Below are 17,509 nucleotides of genomic sequence, written 5' to 3'. Positions count from 1 at the left end.
GCGAGATTCTAGACTTTCCACGAGGTGAGTTTTCTCACTATATTGTACCCGGAAGGGTTTTATTGTGTGACCGGTCGGATATGTTATGAGCTTTATGCATTGTATATGATAAGTTAACCGTTGTATGTGCTATGTATGTTATGCTTGATATGGGCCGGAAGGCATTATGTTATGGGCCGGAAGGCATATATGTTATGGGCCAGAAGGCGTTGTGATGTGGACCGTAAGGTTGACGCAGATAGGACCGGAAGGTTTACTGAGTCGGGACGGAAGTCCCCTGAGACACATGGACCGGAAGGTCAGGTCCCGGAAGGGCGTATGTGCGTAAGTAGTATTTTAAGGAACTCACTAAGCATTTATGCTTACAATTGTTGTGTTATGTGTTTCAGGTACTAGCGAGGACCGTGGGAAGGCACCGGCGTGATCTGTACACACTGACGAAGGAATTGTTTTATGATCTTGGGATGTATTTTGTTACGATGACATTTGTTATACATGTGATTTCAGAATATTAAATGATGGTTTATGTTGCTTGAAAAACGAAAAATTGTTTTGAAAATTCACGTTGTTACAACTTAACCTTTTGTTGTATTCGACAATCAGAATGTTAGAAATAGTTCTATTGTCTCGTCCGATGTAAGTTACTCAGTTAATTCATTGTAACATTCTCTCCTATATAAAGGAGCATTCAATACAAATTAAAGAAAAATCTTTTGCTCATCTTTTGGCAATTACTTAGTTATCTCAAATCTTTTTCAAACATTCTTCTTGTTCTTCATTTATTAGCTTTACCTTGATCATTTACTTTTATTCTTCATTTAATGTCTTGATCGCTTATTGAATATAATATTTAAGACTTGACTGGTCTTTCTAGTCTAGACTTAAACTTCATATTGTTAGCAGACATTAATCTTAAGCATTCATTCAAGGTTTGTATTCTCAAACCTTGTCCCTGCGCAACTGATCAAATTCTAGTTCTCACACCCAGAACAAGAGCAAGGTTACATCATGGACATACATAAACTCAACGAGTTTCAGGGAAACTCGACGAGTCAACGGTGGATTTCACGGTTTCTCGAGTTCAAGAAGGACTCGACGAGTCAATGAACTGCACTTGACGAGTCTGGTCAACATGGACTGTTGACCTCGACCATTGACTTGGACTTTGACCAAGGGTTGACTAGTTGACTTCTAGGGTATTTTGGTAAATTGGAATTTATGGAAAAGGTCTCATGGTAAATATAAGTGGTAGAGTTTGTGGTTGTGGTTCGAGAGTTGCGTTATCACTTTAATTCGACAGTCGAGACGTGAGTTGTCCTCACTATACTAATAGGGTCGAAGGCACTAATTCCGACCCATTTTGGATTTGCATTCGGGTTTATTGCATGATATGTTTGCTGATTTACATCCTGGTAGCTAGGATGGTTTCCATGAAAGAGATCGGTTATACCAGTATCCTAGTTATAGGATGGTTATTATGTTAGTGATCGGTTAGATCGGTATCCTGGTTGTAGGATAGTTTCCATGATTAGTGATCGGTTAGATCTCCCTGTTTACTTTTTTATATGTATGTGTACATGTTTGTTGTTTTGGGAAAGGGTTGAGGCAAGCGCTGTTGTGTGCAGTAGGCCAAGATACCTTAGGTGGACCGGGTAGACTATACGCCCGAGCCGAGCAAATCTAGTCAGGCCGAAGGCCCAACAAGCGGTCCGGATAGGCTGAAGTTCCTGAGGAGGGCGGTCCAAACGTGCCGAGGGCTAAGAGAGCGGTCCAAATATTCTGAGGACCTGGAGTCGGTCCAGTCGGACTAATGGCTCGTTATGCATCTTGTTTGCTTATATGTTTATATGATAAGGTTATATCTGTATGTCATGGGTATTTTGGGGAGACTCGCTAGGCTTCGGACTTACAGTTTCAGTTTTTGTTTAAGGTACATCAGATGATTGTGGGAAGGCAAAGGCGTGATCATAATAAAGCTCCTCATGTTTATGATTTATTTCTGGGACACTCTGATATTATATTATTTTGAAAAGAAGTTTTGTAATAATTAATAGTTTTGAAATATTTTGAAAAAGTTTAAATTTGGCCTAATTTTTATGGATGTTACATTGTAACCCTAAATCGATGAAACAACCACCCATAACCACCGTTGCATCCACACCTCGAGGTTCCAGAGAGGTAGGTCAAGTTTTGGAAAACACAATCAACAACAGTCCCATCTTTTTTGTTCAGCTCCTCACAAGTCGTGACCGTCATCCATCAATTCCATTTAGCTATTCTCAGTTCGGTGGTGTGGGTAGGCGGAACATCATCAACATGAACAAAATCGATACCAATATATCTAGTTGAAAGGCCTAACTATTTACAACTCTGATTCATCCGTATTCTTTTAGTTTCATCCATGATTTGGTGCCAATTTTGATTATATTCTGTCGAATTCCATGAATTTGATTTCAGTTGAAGAAGAAATCGGTTAACAAAAATTTCAGGTTTAATTAGATTTCAGAAATTGATTTTATATTCAGGTTTAATTTTGATTTTGGGTTTTGTTTTCATCTTGTGTTCAAGTTTAATTGGAGATTTTGATTTTAGCATAAGCTTAATTTTTTGGGGCGTTTTCGATTCAATACTTCAGAATTTTTTTTTTATGGATCACAGGAAAAGAAGACAAAAGAGTAAGGGACAAAAAAAAAAAGGGAAAGACAATACGTAGATGATGGATGTAGGTGTCGGAACGATTGCAAGGGAGTTTGTCAGAGATTTGGTGTTCACCGGGGTTGATAAGTACGCAGGTGATGGTATCGATAGTCAATGGAGAAAGTGAAGTATAGGTAATGAATGTGGGTGGTGGTGGGTCCCATTTGTGTAATTAAACTATTTTATTATTAGATTAATTATAAATAAATAATAGAAAATTAAAAATAAAATCAAAAGGGCTATATAATCTTCTTTAGGAATGACAGAGACAAATTATAGACCAAAATTACAAATTATAAATGGTCTCAATAAATTTACTCTAAATTTGATTTTAAGTTCACTGATCTTCGAATCTGCTTTACACAATATTTTAAATATACACATTCTCATGTGGTCTTCTTGTTTAATTTCGATTTTTGTTTTTATGGCCTACTTTATTATGTGTATATTTCGACTTTAATCCACATCATTTTCAAACCCCAGCTATAATTATACCTCGTCTCTGCCCATACCAATCCGACAACCTTTACTTCTGTTAGCCATGGCATCTGCTTCTTCTCCATCAACTTTCACCGATCTCCACCCACTCATCATCCAGACCCATATCCTCCCACGACTCGACGGTCAATCACTCTCCTCCGCCGCAACTGCATCATCTTATATACGAGCTCTCTGCGCCGATGACATTCTCTGGTCTAACATCTGCAAGTCCACATGGCCGTCGATAACCCACCCACGTATTCACCACCTCATCTCCACCTTCCCCGCCGGTCACCGCTCTTTCTTCCAAGACTCTTTTCAGCCTCCAATCACCGTCGTCAAACACCCTAACCACCATCGTTCCTACTCTATCTCCCACCCAGATTGCTCCTTAACTCATCAACCTTTTCCATCTGAACTCATCTCGGTTGTGGATATACGCTACCATGACGACATCATTTACTCCAAAGCCGAATTCACCGACGCCACAACCGAATTTCTATCATCGGCGTTCAAGATTGAATTAAAGGATGATCCAGAAGTCACCGGAATGCCTCGATCCATTGACTTTAATGTCGAAGACGTGGAAGACTCCGACGACGCAACAATATCACACCTTCAAGAATCTATAACGCTAAACTGGATCCTAATTGATCCGACCCTGAAACATGCATTAAACCTATCCAGCATTAAACCTGTTCTTGCATGGATAACTGACAGCATCTATCTCCGATACGTCGTCGTTCTACCCGGGTGCGACGCAAATGAAACGGTTGAATGTAGAATAGAGGTGAAGCTGGGCGCTGGTAAAGGAGGGGTCGCGTTGTACGTCAGGGAGGTTATAGTCAATGTACAAAATGTGGCTTGTAATCATTTGAGCGGGAAGGACTTTTTGGTAATTACAAGGAAGGTAGTTTTGGAAAGATATAATATCAGGAGGGATGTAGTAGAGTGTGAGGCTGGAAGGAATCAAACAAAATGTGTAAAAGGTGATGAAACCATCAGGCGTTACGTCGGTCACGGTTATACTATACCCAGGCTGTCATTCTTATTGTGCTTTTGGTTTTTGCATATATTATATTATATTGTAATATAATATGATGTTCAACCAACTTTTGGTTTAATTACTAATTTAATTATATTCTCTTGTACTACTTGCTTTTGTATAGGAATAAATCGAGATACTGTACTTTTATATATAAAAATGTTATAAATCGGTGATGTCGATCATATATTTATTTTTATTTTGCCGTAAAATATTTGGTTGATAAATAGACAAAAAAAATTTAAGCGTTTTTTCAAACTAAATATATATTTTTAAAATTATGATATATATATATATATATATATATATATATATATATATATATATATATATATATATATATATATATATATATATAGGTTGAGGTTCATTTAATACCATTCTAATTTTATGAAACTGTGAGATCAAATCTAAAAATAATTTTAAAATGCAAAATAAAGGAAAAAAATCCAAAAAAATATTTAAATATTAATTTTGAAACTTGAATTAACTAAAAAAAATAAATAAAAATAAAAAATAAAATAAATAAAAAAAAAAATCCCATTTTTGTTTTTGTTTTTTTTTTTTTTTTGAAAAATACGTGAAATATTCTAAATAGAATATTACACTGACATATTCTAAAAAATAATTTTAAAATACAAAATAAATGGAAAAATCTAAACTCAAACGGTCAAATTAATAATAATAATAATAATAATAATAATAACTATAGTGGTAGCCCCCACTTCGTAGGGGGCAGGGGTAGTTGATATGATCGTATGATATTGGGTTGAACAGTCAGCCAAAACATTCCATATCCTTTTTTGTTTTTGGGGTAGATAAATGTATCAAGAGATGACAATAAAAAGATATCAATTCATTAATAGATCATTACTGGGCATTCGATTACAAAAGAGTCGGAATAGTGTGGTTCCTTATGGTGTTCGGTGGTCTTCAATGATTTTTTTTCTAGATGTTTGTTGTTGCACTCATGTTCTCCTGCATTATCTGGAATATGTCGAGAACGTGCCTGTATGGCATTTCCACTGGAGCTTCTTGTATCATATTCTACCTTGATTGTGCATACCCTTGATTTTCACATTACTCCATGATGGTTTAACACTAAGTTCCAAATTTTCAGTAAGAAAAAACTTCTTGGATGTAAGGCTGCCTTTAATGTAACAACTCATATCCCTACAAAAAAAATGGTCATAAAATTGAATTTTTATAATAATCCACAAATTTGGATACTTCAAAAACTAAACGACAAATATGAAGGAGAGTCATCCATAACTGTTTCATTTAACTGATATGAAATCGAAATGGAATCCATAATTCTGGAGTTTGAAATGTTATGTTGTGATTCCATTCCATTGCTATAACCATGAGTAACCCAATAGGAAAACCTCGAATTACCCAAATACTCTTCAGGTCCATTGACTGCAACCCCATTCACATTCTGAGCACCTGCCACCATATTCATCGAACTATGTTGCATCTCCAACTGTATAAGCAATCCACCACCACTAAATCCTGCATCACTGCTAGAAATCAAAGTTAGGTTTAGTAAATTTGTGTGATTCTAGGCACAAAAATGTACTGAAACTCTGATTTCACCTGGAAACACTAGAGGAATGCACTCTAGATATAGACAAAATTTTGAGTATCACTTCATCAATTTGTGGTGGTTCTTAGTCAACAACATGGTAACACATCAAATATTGCAACCAGACAGACATTATATTCAAAATAAATTCCATATATTGATAAGTATTTAAATAGAGAAAAAAAAGTGAGAAAACAAACCTTCATAATCATCATCTAAATCATCATATTCCTCTTCATCATTAGATCCTTCCATGATTGGTGTTGTATGTCTCTGCCAATATAAAATATATATTAATGTCATATCATCACCACATCATTATCATTTGAAGTCATTAATGCCACATCAGCATAAAGTCACAAACATAATAAGTTACTGCAGAAGCTTTTCCACTTTGGAACCATTGTCTTCCAGTGAGTTTGTTTTTTTTTTTTTTTTTTTTTGCTTGTAGTAAGAGCTGATTCTAGTAATAGCTTGAAAGTTGGAGGGTAGTAATTAATAATTATATAAACTGTGGAAAATAACAAACTCTGTTAATTATTTGGCTCTTTGAAGGGCTATTTGTGCTTCAAATTTTTCTCTCCATGTGAAAAATGTTTCAATAGTGATAGGTTCTCCACGTGGCTAAATCAAATCATTTTTTTCAATTTAGTTGGACCCACTGAAACCTTTTTTTTTTCCAAGTTATCCATTTTAATTGTTTAAATGGAAAAAAAAGTATATATGGTTAAAAAATGCAAAACTATCATTTACTTTACCAAGTCAATATATTGGAGTGAATGTTTAATCAACATTAAAAATAATTTTTTTATCAAGGGCAAAATGGTCAAGTAAAAATATTTGGTGCCTAGAGTAGTGTAGAAAAAAAAGAGACGAACAATTCTTTTCTATTAGTGTGAAGCCAGATAATCATATAATAAAAATAATATTAGAGTATTATAACGACAAAAAAAAAAAAAAAAGTAAATGACATAGCTATTTTATGTAAATGTCCCTTGATTGTTCACCCAATCTCAACACGGGTTGAGAAATTGTCCGTAGGTCAACCCACCACATTTTGACCAAAGACTTTTATGGTTATAGTAAAAAGGTGGGTAAGTTTTTTTTTTCGTAAACTTACAATATATCTTCATACCTGAAAGGTGACGGAACATTCTCACCTAAAAGAGACCAATTAGAAACTTAGTTATACTCATACATCTGCATTGCATTTGGAGAGTTAATTTTTTTACTTTTGATTCTATAAATATACCTATTGATTTCATGGAATTAGAAATGGAATGGAAGCACTCGTTCCATTACTTTGGAATATGACTCCTTCCATTTTGTTAATTCTTCACTTGACTCTACAATAGAATGAAAAATTGCAATTTAATCAATTTTTTATTCATGAATTTATTTGGAAATTAAGTTTTCTGAATTTAGTTAAATAATAATTTACTATGAGCTTTATGATTTAGTTACATGATACTTCGTATACTAGCAAAAAACAACAGATTTATGATCAACAGGAAACTAATATTACTTGAGTGGTATTTATCTTCAAAATACTTTTTTTTACTATATTCAAGGAACTCTTTTTTCCTGATTACAAACTAGGGGAAAAATAGTGAAATGCAACAAATAAGGTAAGTCTATAAGCACAACATACTTTCACCATTAATTGATTTAGCCACACAACTATTATTTTTCTTTAAATTCACTAATTATCATTACAAAAAATAATAGATGATGGGATAACTTGATATACTTTATTAACCCTTTTTGAAAAATAAAAGTATATTTTTTCTGTAGCGATAAAACCATTATACTTTATTAACCGTATTTAGAAAAAAAAAAAAAATTATGTTTCCAATCACCCGGTTTTGATATCCATTTAGTAACTGAACTATTATTATTATAATAATCGTAAAAAAGTAATAGTTCAGGGGTAAATTGATAAAATGGTGAAATGTGGTGTGCTTTTTTTTATATATTTTAACCTTTTCCAAAACCAAGTAACCAGGAAAATGGTTTTTAAAATTCTTAAAAAAATAATATTGGTTTTAACTTGGCTTTGAAAATAAATTATACGCTTTCAATATAATAAATCGGTGAGGCATAATTTATAAAAATTATTAAATATATAATAAGATGAAAATGAGTCTCACCCTTATGAGGCAAGAATATTAACTCTGTAACTACTTGTCTAGGTTTTGGATTCCTGGACAAAGAATTGCTACTTTTTCTGCAGCATTGTTTCTATGATCTTAGGAGCACTGGCTGCCATGACCCAAACGTAAGTAAAAAGACTTCTAGTTCATAGTTCAATTGGACATGTAGGTTATATTCGTATTGGTTTCTCATGTGGAACCATAGAAGGAATTCAATCACTACTAATTGGTATCTTTATTTATGCATCAATGACGATAGATGCATTCGCCATAGTTTCAAAACACCATTATGAAACAATAATGAGAAAAGGTATTAAAGAATAAAAAAACGATACATTTTTTTGTATAAATTGGTTATTTTGGGTACAAAAAGTGATTTAGCTAAAAGGTAGGATAGTTCAAATGATGCCCAAAGTTTACTCAACCTTTGAAATAGTTTTTTTTTTCAAAAATTGGATTAGTAATTTGATGATAATTTTTATAATCATATTTAACATATTAATAATTGATGAAATTTTAAAGAGAATAAAACATGGTATGTCCTTACCATGGTAATTCATGAGAATGTGCCCTTTTTCATCCCAAAGAACTCCTGAACCATTGTCTTCAGGAATCTATCAGTCCCAAATACAATACATGTCAAAATCACTACAACCAGGGTTATATGTTTGTTCAAAATAACTTCAACTACCCCTGTAACATTAAGTTGGGGGCATAGAGTTATATCAAATATATTGAGAACAGAATAAGTCTTGTTCTCAAATAGGTTCATGATTCTTTGTTGGCATTACCAAGCATACACATATCAATATACCTGCAATGAACATACATTATGAAGGATAAAATATAAAAGTGAACTGCTTTCAAGAATAGAATTGATAAAAATAATGAAGAAGAAACCTCGGGAGAAAAAAGTAGCAACCATCCTCTTTTGATTTTTTTCTGATAATCAATTCCTAATGAGAATAAGAAAGGAGGAACTTGGAAAAGTGAAATCAAAGAAAATGGAAGATGTCACGTTAAGATTTATCAACGTAATCAAGCATACCACTTATTAAAAAAAATACAGCAAGCCTAAACAGTAGATCAATTTGGGATCGGAGAAACTTAACTTTTGATTTTACCTCTTCGATATCATGCTTCAATTCTTCGTCAGTGGCGATCGCCTCCTCGTAACATTCTATGCAAGTGCGGCGTCAACATCAGCGTACTCGTGTTTCCAAGACAAACCCTTCACATATCTAATGACGTTGTCGACTGGAACTTTCCACCTTGAATCTTTAGAGCATAAGAAAAAAACAAACTGTAGATCATTCATGTTTACGAATAGCGACATGAAATCATTAAGTGAAAAAATGAACTAACAGGAAGAGAAAGAGGATGTCCGTGTGCGTTAACATTTGTTGAGAGAGACGGTGGGAGAGGAAACCAACCATATCCAAAATACGGAAGTGGATGAAAGAAGTAGAAGGCAGTGGAAGCAACCGTACGTCATTAGGCGAGCTGTCGCACACCACACAGTAGGAGCAGCATCGAACCCCCAACCATCGCACCACCTTCTTCGACCGCCTCCGCCTTTAAATTCAGGTATGTTTTTGAAGTTTGATTTCATCTATGTTGCTAATCAAGTTCGTTGGTGATGTTGAGGTGGGGTCGATGAATGGGAGGACCAGTCGGAGCAAGTAGAAAAATGGAGCAAGTAGAGAACTGGAGAAGAAACACATACGTACCCTAGAAATAGAAATCGGGGGAAAAGCAACCTGTTTGTCCGTCGCCCTTTCTTTCACCTCGACAAATCAAAGTCTGACTCAAGGAAACTCTAATCAAGTTCGTTGGTGATGTTGAGGTGGGGTCGATGAATGGGAGGACCCATCGGAGAAAGTAGAAAACTGGAGCAAGTAGAAAACTAGAGAAGAAACAAATACGTACCCTAGAAATAGAAATCGGGGGAAAAGCAACCTATTTGTCCATCGCCCTTTCTTTCACCTCGACGAATCAAGGAAACTGTATTGGAGCGTTTGAGTTTTGGATGGAATAGAAAATATAGAAGAAGAATCGAGAGATGGATGGAGTCGGTGAGGAAAATCGACAATAGAGTCTATGGCGGTGGGGTGGTTTTAGGGATTTTTAATCGTAAGAGAATAAGAAGCGGTGGACAGCAACCTAAAAAAAAAAAACAAATTCCAACCAATCACAGGAAAGTACTGTTAAAATTTTTCACATCTTTTTATATATATATATATATAATAATAACTTTAAAATTAATTATTCTTTTCCTATATAAATATCTTTTATCTATACAATTTTTTTCCACACAATTTCTCTCTCTATATATATAATTTCAATTATCTTCAAAAAAAAAAAATTAAGGATCCTTTCGCCACGTCCGATGATTCCGATGACGAGATATTCTTCAGGATGATGTATCATTATTAGACTAACAAGTTGCTACAGCCAAACCCCGCTCCACTACCAACAAGACATGCGGTGTTAAACAGAAACCTGAGGAAGGACACGAACATCTATATCGCGATTACTCTACGCATAGTTGTGTATACGGGTCAAAGGACTTCAAAAGAAGATTTTGTTAGAGTAGGAATCTGTTCCTACGGATCACCAACTCCTTGGAAAGTCGGTATCATTTTTTTCGTCTTAATACATATTTACTATACTTTTATACAAAATAAATACAAATGTACTTCATGTTTCTTTAACTTTAATACAAATGTACTAATTTTTTAAACTAGAGTTAATTTATGTTTTAGGTATGAATTTTTTCAGTTGAGATGTGATGCTAGAGGTAGACGAGGGTTTACAACATTGCAAAAATGTGTTGCGGCCATTTGTTTAATGGCTATGGTGGAGTCATCCGAAACCATGGACGGCTATATGAGAATGTCCAAAAGAACCACAAGGAAGAGTTTGTATACATTGTTAAGAGATGTCGTTGAAACATTTGAAGATGTATATTTGCAGAAACATTCGCTACATAATTTGGAAGAATTGTATGCGGCACATGAAGGACGCCATGGGTTTCCCGGAATGATTGGAAGCATTGATTGCACACATTGGAAATGGAAAAATTGTCTAGTAGCATGGAAAGCGCAATACGCAACCGGTCATCACAGATCACCTTCGTTGGTTTTAGAGGTTGTTGTCTCTCAAGATTTATGGATTTGGCATGCATTTTTTGGGGTTACGAGTTCCAGCAATGACATCAACGTTCTTGATCAGTCGCAGATATCCGACGATCTTTTGAATTGAAAGGGCACAAATGCTCCTTTCACATTGAATGGAAACGAATACAAATATGGGTATTATCTTACAGATGAAATATATCCTCAGTATTCCACATTAATGAAGACATTCTGACACCCAATTGAAGAAAGAGATAACATTTTCAAGAGAAGACAATGAGCACATAAGGATGTGGAACGTGTTTTTGGAGTAACGATAACAAATTGTGTAAGCATAGATTCGCTGACATTCAGTACGCAAATAAATACAGACAACTTCGGGAGAACTTGGCGGATTATATCTTCCACAGTAACGATAACAAATTGCGTTGTTTAGGAAAAATAAAATAATATTTTTGCTGTAATGTTTTTTTGAATTTGAATGTTATGTGTAATTTAAATGCTATGTTATTTTTTTAAACATTATGTTTTATTTATATATTATGTTTTATTTAAATTATATTTGTTTTAACTATAAAAAAAGAAACTCGAAAAAAAAATTATGATATGGAAAAAAGTTTTTGTCATATGTTATTATAATCATTTTCTCACTGATGTTAACATCAATATGATGTTATGATTAATTGTCCACACCCAATACTCTTAGCCCAATACTCTTAGCGAAATATTTCTTGAAACTAGTTCAACATATACAAATTAGTTTTTTATGCCACGATCTATTTTCTAGAAACGATGCCATCCTATACAAGATAGCCCCTCTTATTACTCGTTAATTATCTCATCCGACATGAGTGTTTAGCCAAGTATTTCTTGAAATCAGGTCATCATATACAAATTATTTTTTATGCCACCATCTATTTTCTAGACTAGAAACCATGCCATCGTATACAAAATAGATGATGCAACATTTTATGTTTTTATTTCCAAAATAATAATAATAATAATAATAATAATAATAATAATAATCTATTATAATAAATGAAAGTTTTTTTTACCACATGTCCTCTTCTTATTCATTTGAACACATGACATTTTCTAGAATTTTTAAATTTTCTATTTTCCACTTGTCATTTTATTGTATTTTTCATTTTATTAAATTGAAATTTCACATTTAATGTATAAGGTAATATATATGTAAAGTATTTATTAGAAAAAGTTTATATATGTAATGTATATCTCATTAATTTTAATAATTCAAAATTTTCTCATTTTTCTTATAAATTCAAACTTTTCAAATTGTTAAAATTTTATATTTATTTTTTTAATTAAACCCATGTAATACATGGGTTTCACACCTAGTCTTTAATAAATGAAGGTTTTTTTTGCCACTTATCACATTCTCGTTCATTTTGCCACATGTCATTTTGTGGTTATTTTGAATTAATTTATATTCCATATGTAATTTTGTAGTTTTCCTATTTTATTAAATTCCATATGGTATTTAAATTGAATAATAAATGCATATCAATTTAATTAATTGACTTTCCTTATAATTTCAAAATTTTAAAATAAAATCTCATTAATTTGCTTTGATTATTTTATCTAAATGATTTGTTTAAATTTAAAAGAAAAAAACACTTTAATTTTAGTAATTCAATATTTTTCTCATTTTTCTTATAAATTCAAAATTTTCAAATGTTTATACATATATAATTGTTTTAAATACACCCATGTAATACATGTGATTCATACCTAGTAATAATAATAATAACATTCATACCTAGTAATAATAATAATAAAAGTTTATTAAGATGCGGGCATAATGTGGATCTTTTGATAACATTCTTTTTTTGTTTTAGGGTTGGATAGTCCAATTTTTATATTAAAATAGTACTTGTATGTAATCATTGAGGAAATACAATAGTTTATTACTTACGAATAAAAATAGATTTTCTCATGTTGATATATGTGTAATTCCAACAAAATGAAATAATTTGGCCTAATGTGGTACACGGTGCGGTGGGTGTTTATTTTTTATTTTTCATAGTATTTGTCTATTTAATAAGGTCTAGGATACAATAAGATAGAACGTTAAAATTACAGTCCCATCTGAGTTTAGAATTTAAATGTTTTGATCTTTAATTGTGAAGTTGGCGTTAAAGAAGATTGGTTTGGGACATTGAACATGCATGTGATGAACATAGTGTTAATACCAGGCTTTGATGATGATTTAAGATAAAATTCTTTCGTAATGAAAGGTAAAATAAAATATGGTATGAAATATGTTTCTATTTTTATAGTGACCTGTAATTTCATTATTATATATAAATATTGACTTTTTATATATATATATATATATATATATATATATATATATATATATATATATATATATATATATATATATATATATATATATGTAATATTCAGAATTTCTGTTACAAATTTTAACTTGAAATTTCTTGTAAAATAAATTAGTTTTTATAACTAAAATTTAAAAAATCATTTTAATTAACATATTTAATGTTTGTTGAATGTTGATAGATGATAGGTTTTTTTAACCTGCAAATTATATTAAAATAAGATCCCTCCACCCTTTTAGCAACTAACTAGAAGAGGAGAAAGAAAAGAGTCAAACAATTTTTATAGTCAACTGAAAGGGTTAATAGCCCATTGAACTCACTTATAATTAAAATTTCTCTTCCTATTTTTTACGTACGTAAAAACCTGGGATTTAATGTTGCCTGTCACCTTTGTCGTTTCAGAGGAACACAAGGGTGCTTAAACATGCTATCATACCTTGCCTTCCAAATCCACCATATCTTTCCATAGCGTATGTTTATGAAGTTATTCCTCCTCTTCTTGCATTTTCCCCGTATAGCCAAGAAGTTCATAATCTCCGATATCGATGTGAACTCGGGTGTGGATATATCGCACCATTAAAGATCCACTCGTATGCCATTTTGGCGAATGAGCAATTTATGAGAATGTGCTCAGTCGTCTCCTCTTTAGTTAAGCAATAGATGCATGTCGGATCTCCATTTAATATTCACATTCTTGCTAGTTCAAATGAGGTTGGAATTCGACCCTGATTTGCTCTCCAAATAAAAAAATTACCTTGATAGGAACCTTACATAACGAGTCAATTTTCTTACTAGTGAATGGGTTTTGAGGCTTATCGATCATCTTCCTTACAACCTCCATACGAAATATCCCATTAGAGGTTAAAGCATAGTTCTAATGATCATATATCATGATTGGCTGAAAGGTACAAGTTGCGAAGAAATCCTCTATAGCTCATGTTCCTGCTCGTCATTACATGGTGGTGGTAACCAATCCCACAATGGGCCTCCAATTTGTACTGTATCCATCACTTTGAATCGTTTTTACTTTTCCATTCGATAGATCTCCGAAAATGCGAGTTTTAGGGGCTTATTACTAACCTGATCAAGCTAGAACATTGTATCATTTCCTCTTCCTACTTGTCTCACTAGTAAATCTCCAATTTCTACTCTTATACCTTGGAGGTTCTAATTGGGAAATTATGGATTCCTTTAATGGCCCAAGCCTAAATCGATGAAGATTCCACCCTAAGTCACCACCATCATTAAACAAATAAGCAGACGTTTAAGGCCCTCAGTGAGCCTATACGCATCTCGCCCATATCCTTTGTAGCAATCACTTTCTCCCATGTCACCCATTATACTTTCTTTTTCTCCTCATAACATCTCTACAAGAACCGTATCTGGATGCTCTCTAGCGTGTTAATTACCCTTGCTAGGACAACAAAGATCTAAAAAAGAAGATCGGAAGATTTCCAAAAACAACCTTTATTGATGTCAATCTTCCCCTAAATGAAAATGTTTTAGATTTCCATGATGAGAGTTTCCATGGAACCTATCCACTACTGGTTTGCAATAGTTCTTTAAGTTCATGTTTGCTCAAACCGGCACACCAGTATAGGTGAATAGAAGCGATAATGAATCATAACCAAAAGGTGATGCCCATCTCGACACCTCCTACAAGCTCACCCTAATACCAAACATTCGAGATTTGTGGAAATTGAGTTTGAGTTCCGTAAACACATGGAAGCACCTAATAACTTGGGCAAGGTTTTTGATATTGCTCTTGTTCCACTCACCGATGAATAGTGCATCATCCATGTAAAAAAGTGAGAGATAGTTACGTCTATATTAAGAATTTTCATGCCTTTGAATAAGCCTATGTCGCATGTCATCTTCATGGATACATTCAGCATGTACATTAAATTTATAAACAAGAACAATGATCAAGGGTCACATTGTCTAACCCCTTTTCCATTGCGAACTCATCCGTGGGGGACCCATTCAAAAGCACGAAGGCTCTACCTGATTGTAAGCACCCCTAATCCATATTCTCCATTTCCTTCCATATCCCATTTGATCTAGTTTCGAGTCGAGTTATTCCCAATTTATTCTATCAGATGCCTTATCAAATACCACTTTAAATAAAAGAATTTACTTTTTGTACTGTTTTTCCCATGAGCATAGTTTGCTAATGATTAGTGGACCATCTAATATGCTTATTCCTTTTACGAACATCGATTTTACCTCATCTACATTATAGCCAATCACACTCTTTAAGCGGATAACAAGGGTGTTCATGATTCTCTTGTAAAGACACCCGATAAGACTAATCAGCCAAAAAAATCCAAGTGTGAATGGATTTATAATTTTTGGCATCAATGTGATAAAGGATGAATTACAGTCCGTATTTAATCCCACATGTGTCTCCATGTGTTTAACAAATGCAAAGTATCTTCTTGTATTAATTCCCAATGTTTCTTTTTGAATTTAAAAATAAATCCATCTAACCCCTAAGTTGAGACTTTTCATTCCTACATGCCCCATACGACACTTTAAATTTCATCAATAGAGAATGGCACCTCCAGACTAGTTTTATTCAGTAGGTCAATGGACCAAAACTTAAGGATTATAAGTTTTGGCCATTTTGGCCACTTCTCCTAGAAGTTTTAGCAAATAATCGTATGTATCTTGTTTAATTATGTTCACCTCCGTGTTCCATGTTCTTTCAATTACGAGACCATGAATGAGACTTGAATTTCTTTTATTGTTGACGTACCCATGAAAGAAGTGCATATTTTCATCACCATCAATCTTCCAATCTAGTCTAGCTTTTTGCTTGAGATCAAGAACCATCATCCTCTCTATATTTGAAATCTTTTGGAACCCATACCTGATTTCCTGGACCTCCATCTCACTAGAGTCTCGAAACTCTACAACCAGATCAAGATCATGCATTCTCTGTTTCAACCTTTAAAGTTCCACAGTCTCCTTAGGAAAAATCTGAATCCCACCACTTTTGATTTCGTTTTTTAGGAATTTAATCTTTGCTTTTAAGTACCCATCTGGTGCTCCATAACTGACAAAAGAGCTTAATACATTTCTGTTATGACATGTTCCACATGGGTTAGGATGTTGGATGATGAATCTTTACTGGAGACTTTCCTGAGAACACAACACAAAAGAATCGTTAAAGGATGTCTGGGTGTTCTCCCGGGATGTCACTCCGACAACTAAGATAGTTTCCTGAGAGAGAGAAATTTAGGGTAATATTTTTCAGAGAGAAGATGGATCCCTTCCTTGAGGCAGAAAATATCCTTTTATACCTGTTTCTAACAAATCGTGGGGACCTCGTCCAATGAGTATGAGACGTGGCCTCCTCTGATTGGGAGGATTACACCCACCTTAACTAACTGCCTGGTGACATCAGTTCTAGGCGTCACCTAAGATTTTTGTCACGTCCTGATTGGTCCCACATAAATGAGAGGATTACGGGGAATATTCTTACCTCGTGAGGGAAAGTGAACTGTTACCCTGGTGCTTGGACACTCAGGCCGAGACCGGGTCTTGGCGAAGGTTCTGGTGCAGTAACGTCTCTGTTATGCTTTCCGTTTAGTGAAATCTCTTTAGGGTCTATTCGATGTTTTGGTTAACTGTCGTTTTTTTTGTTGCCAGGTGTGGAGGTGGTTGTTTCTTTAGTGAAATCTCTTTAGGGTATATTTGACAGTGAGCTTCAGTGTCGTGATGTCGATCTTATGGAGGCTATTCTACCCCCTATTTTTGGCCGAGGAATCGAGGCGACTGTCGGTTCTGACAATGTTACCAGTGCCGGAGAGGATCTAGATCTGCAGTATTTTGTTGTCACTGGTGTTTCTCAGAAGGATCCTGCACCTTCCAGGTCCCTGAGGAGTCTTTTCCAGGTCAAGATGCGTTTTGCTTTCTTAGAAGCCTCTTCCAGTGGTCGAACCGAGACATCCAACACTAGGCCCCCTCTTCGTAAGAAATGTAATCTGAGTTTCTTATTGGGGTACCAAGGATTTCAACCGTTCCCCCGATGAAAGTCCTCTGAA

The 17,509-nt window shown here is 34.0% G+C and overlaps 2 protein-coding genes and 1 long non-coding RNA gene across 24 annotated transcripts; 2 read left to right on the top strand and 1 right to left on the bottom strand.

Moving 5' to 3' along the window:
* Window positions 1–3,238: 3,238 nt before the first annotated feature.
* On the top strand, window positions 3,239–4,352 carry LOC145016580 (F-box protein At2g27310-like). The gene is made up of 2 exons (XM_078974851.1): window positions 3,239–4,072; window positions 4,347–4,352. The coding sequence occupies exons 1-2, from the start codon at window positions 3,239–3,241 to the stop codon at window positions 4,350–4,352; spliced, it is 840 nt and encodes a 279-aa protein (XP_078830977.1).
* A 634-nt stretch (window positions 4,353–4,986) lies between these two features.
* Window positions 4,987–10,096, bottom strand: LOC145013956 (uncharacterized). Of its 22 annotated transcripts, none has more exons than XR_013665339.1 (10): window positions 9,326–10,095; window positions 8,861–9,238; window positions 8,508–8,574; window positions 7,958–8,069; window positions 7,060–7,153; window positions 6,943–6,967; window positions 6,008–6,080; window positions 5,819–5,842; window positions 5,496–5,742; window positions 4,987–5,395 (listed from the first exon to the last, which is right to left on the bottom strand). It is a non-coding gene; the product is annotated as an uncharacterized LOC145013956 (long non-coding RNA). The 22 variants fall into 22 exon arrangements; XR_013665334.1 differs by lacking the exon at window positions 7,958–8,069 and having other exon boundaries at window positions 8,508–8,774; window positions 8,861–8,916; window positions 9,085–9,238; window positions 9,326–10,093; XR_013665340.1 differs by lacking the exon at window positions 7,958–8,069 and having other exon boundaries at window positions 8,861–8,916; window positions 9,085–9,238; window positions 9,326–10,093.
* A 714-nt stretch (window positions 10,097–10,810) lies between these two features.
* Window positions 10,811–11,224, top strand: LOC145016579 (uncharacterized). Its single transcript, XM_078974850.1, has one exon. The coding sequence runs from the start codon at window positions 10,811–10,813 to the stop codon at window positions 11,222–11,224; it is 414 nt and encodes a 137-aa protein (XP_078830976.1).
* Window positions 11,225–17,509: the final 6,285 nt, after the last annotated feature.

The sequence above is a fragment of the Lactuca saligna genome, chromosome 9 (genome assembly GCF_052625555.1).
Source record: "Lactuca saligna cultivar CGN05327 chromosome 9, ASM5262555v1, whole genome shotgun sequence".
Lineage (NCBI taxonomy): Eukaryota > Viridiplantae > Streptophyta > Magnoliopsida > Asterales > Asteraceae > Lactuca > Lactuca saligna.
Note: the sequence above shows the minus strand (reverse complement) of the source record. Positions and strands in the feature narration are given on the sequence as shown.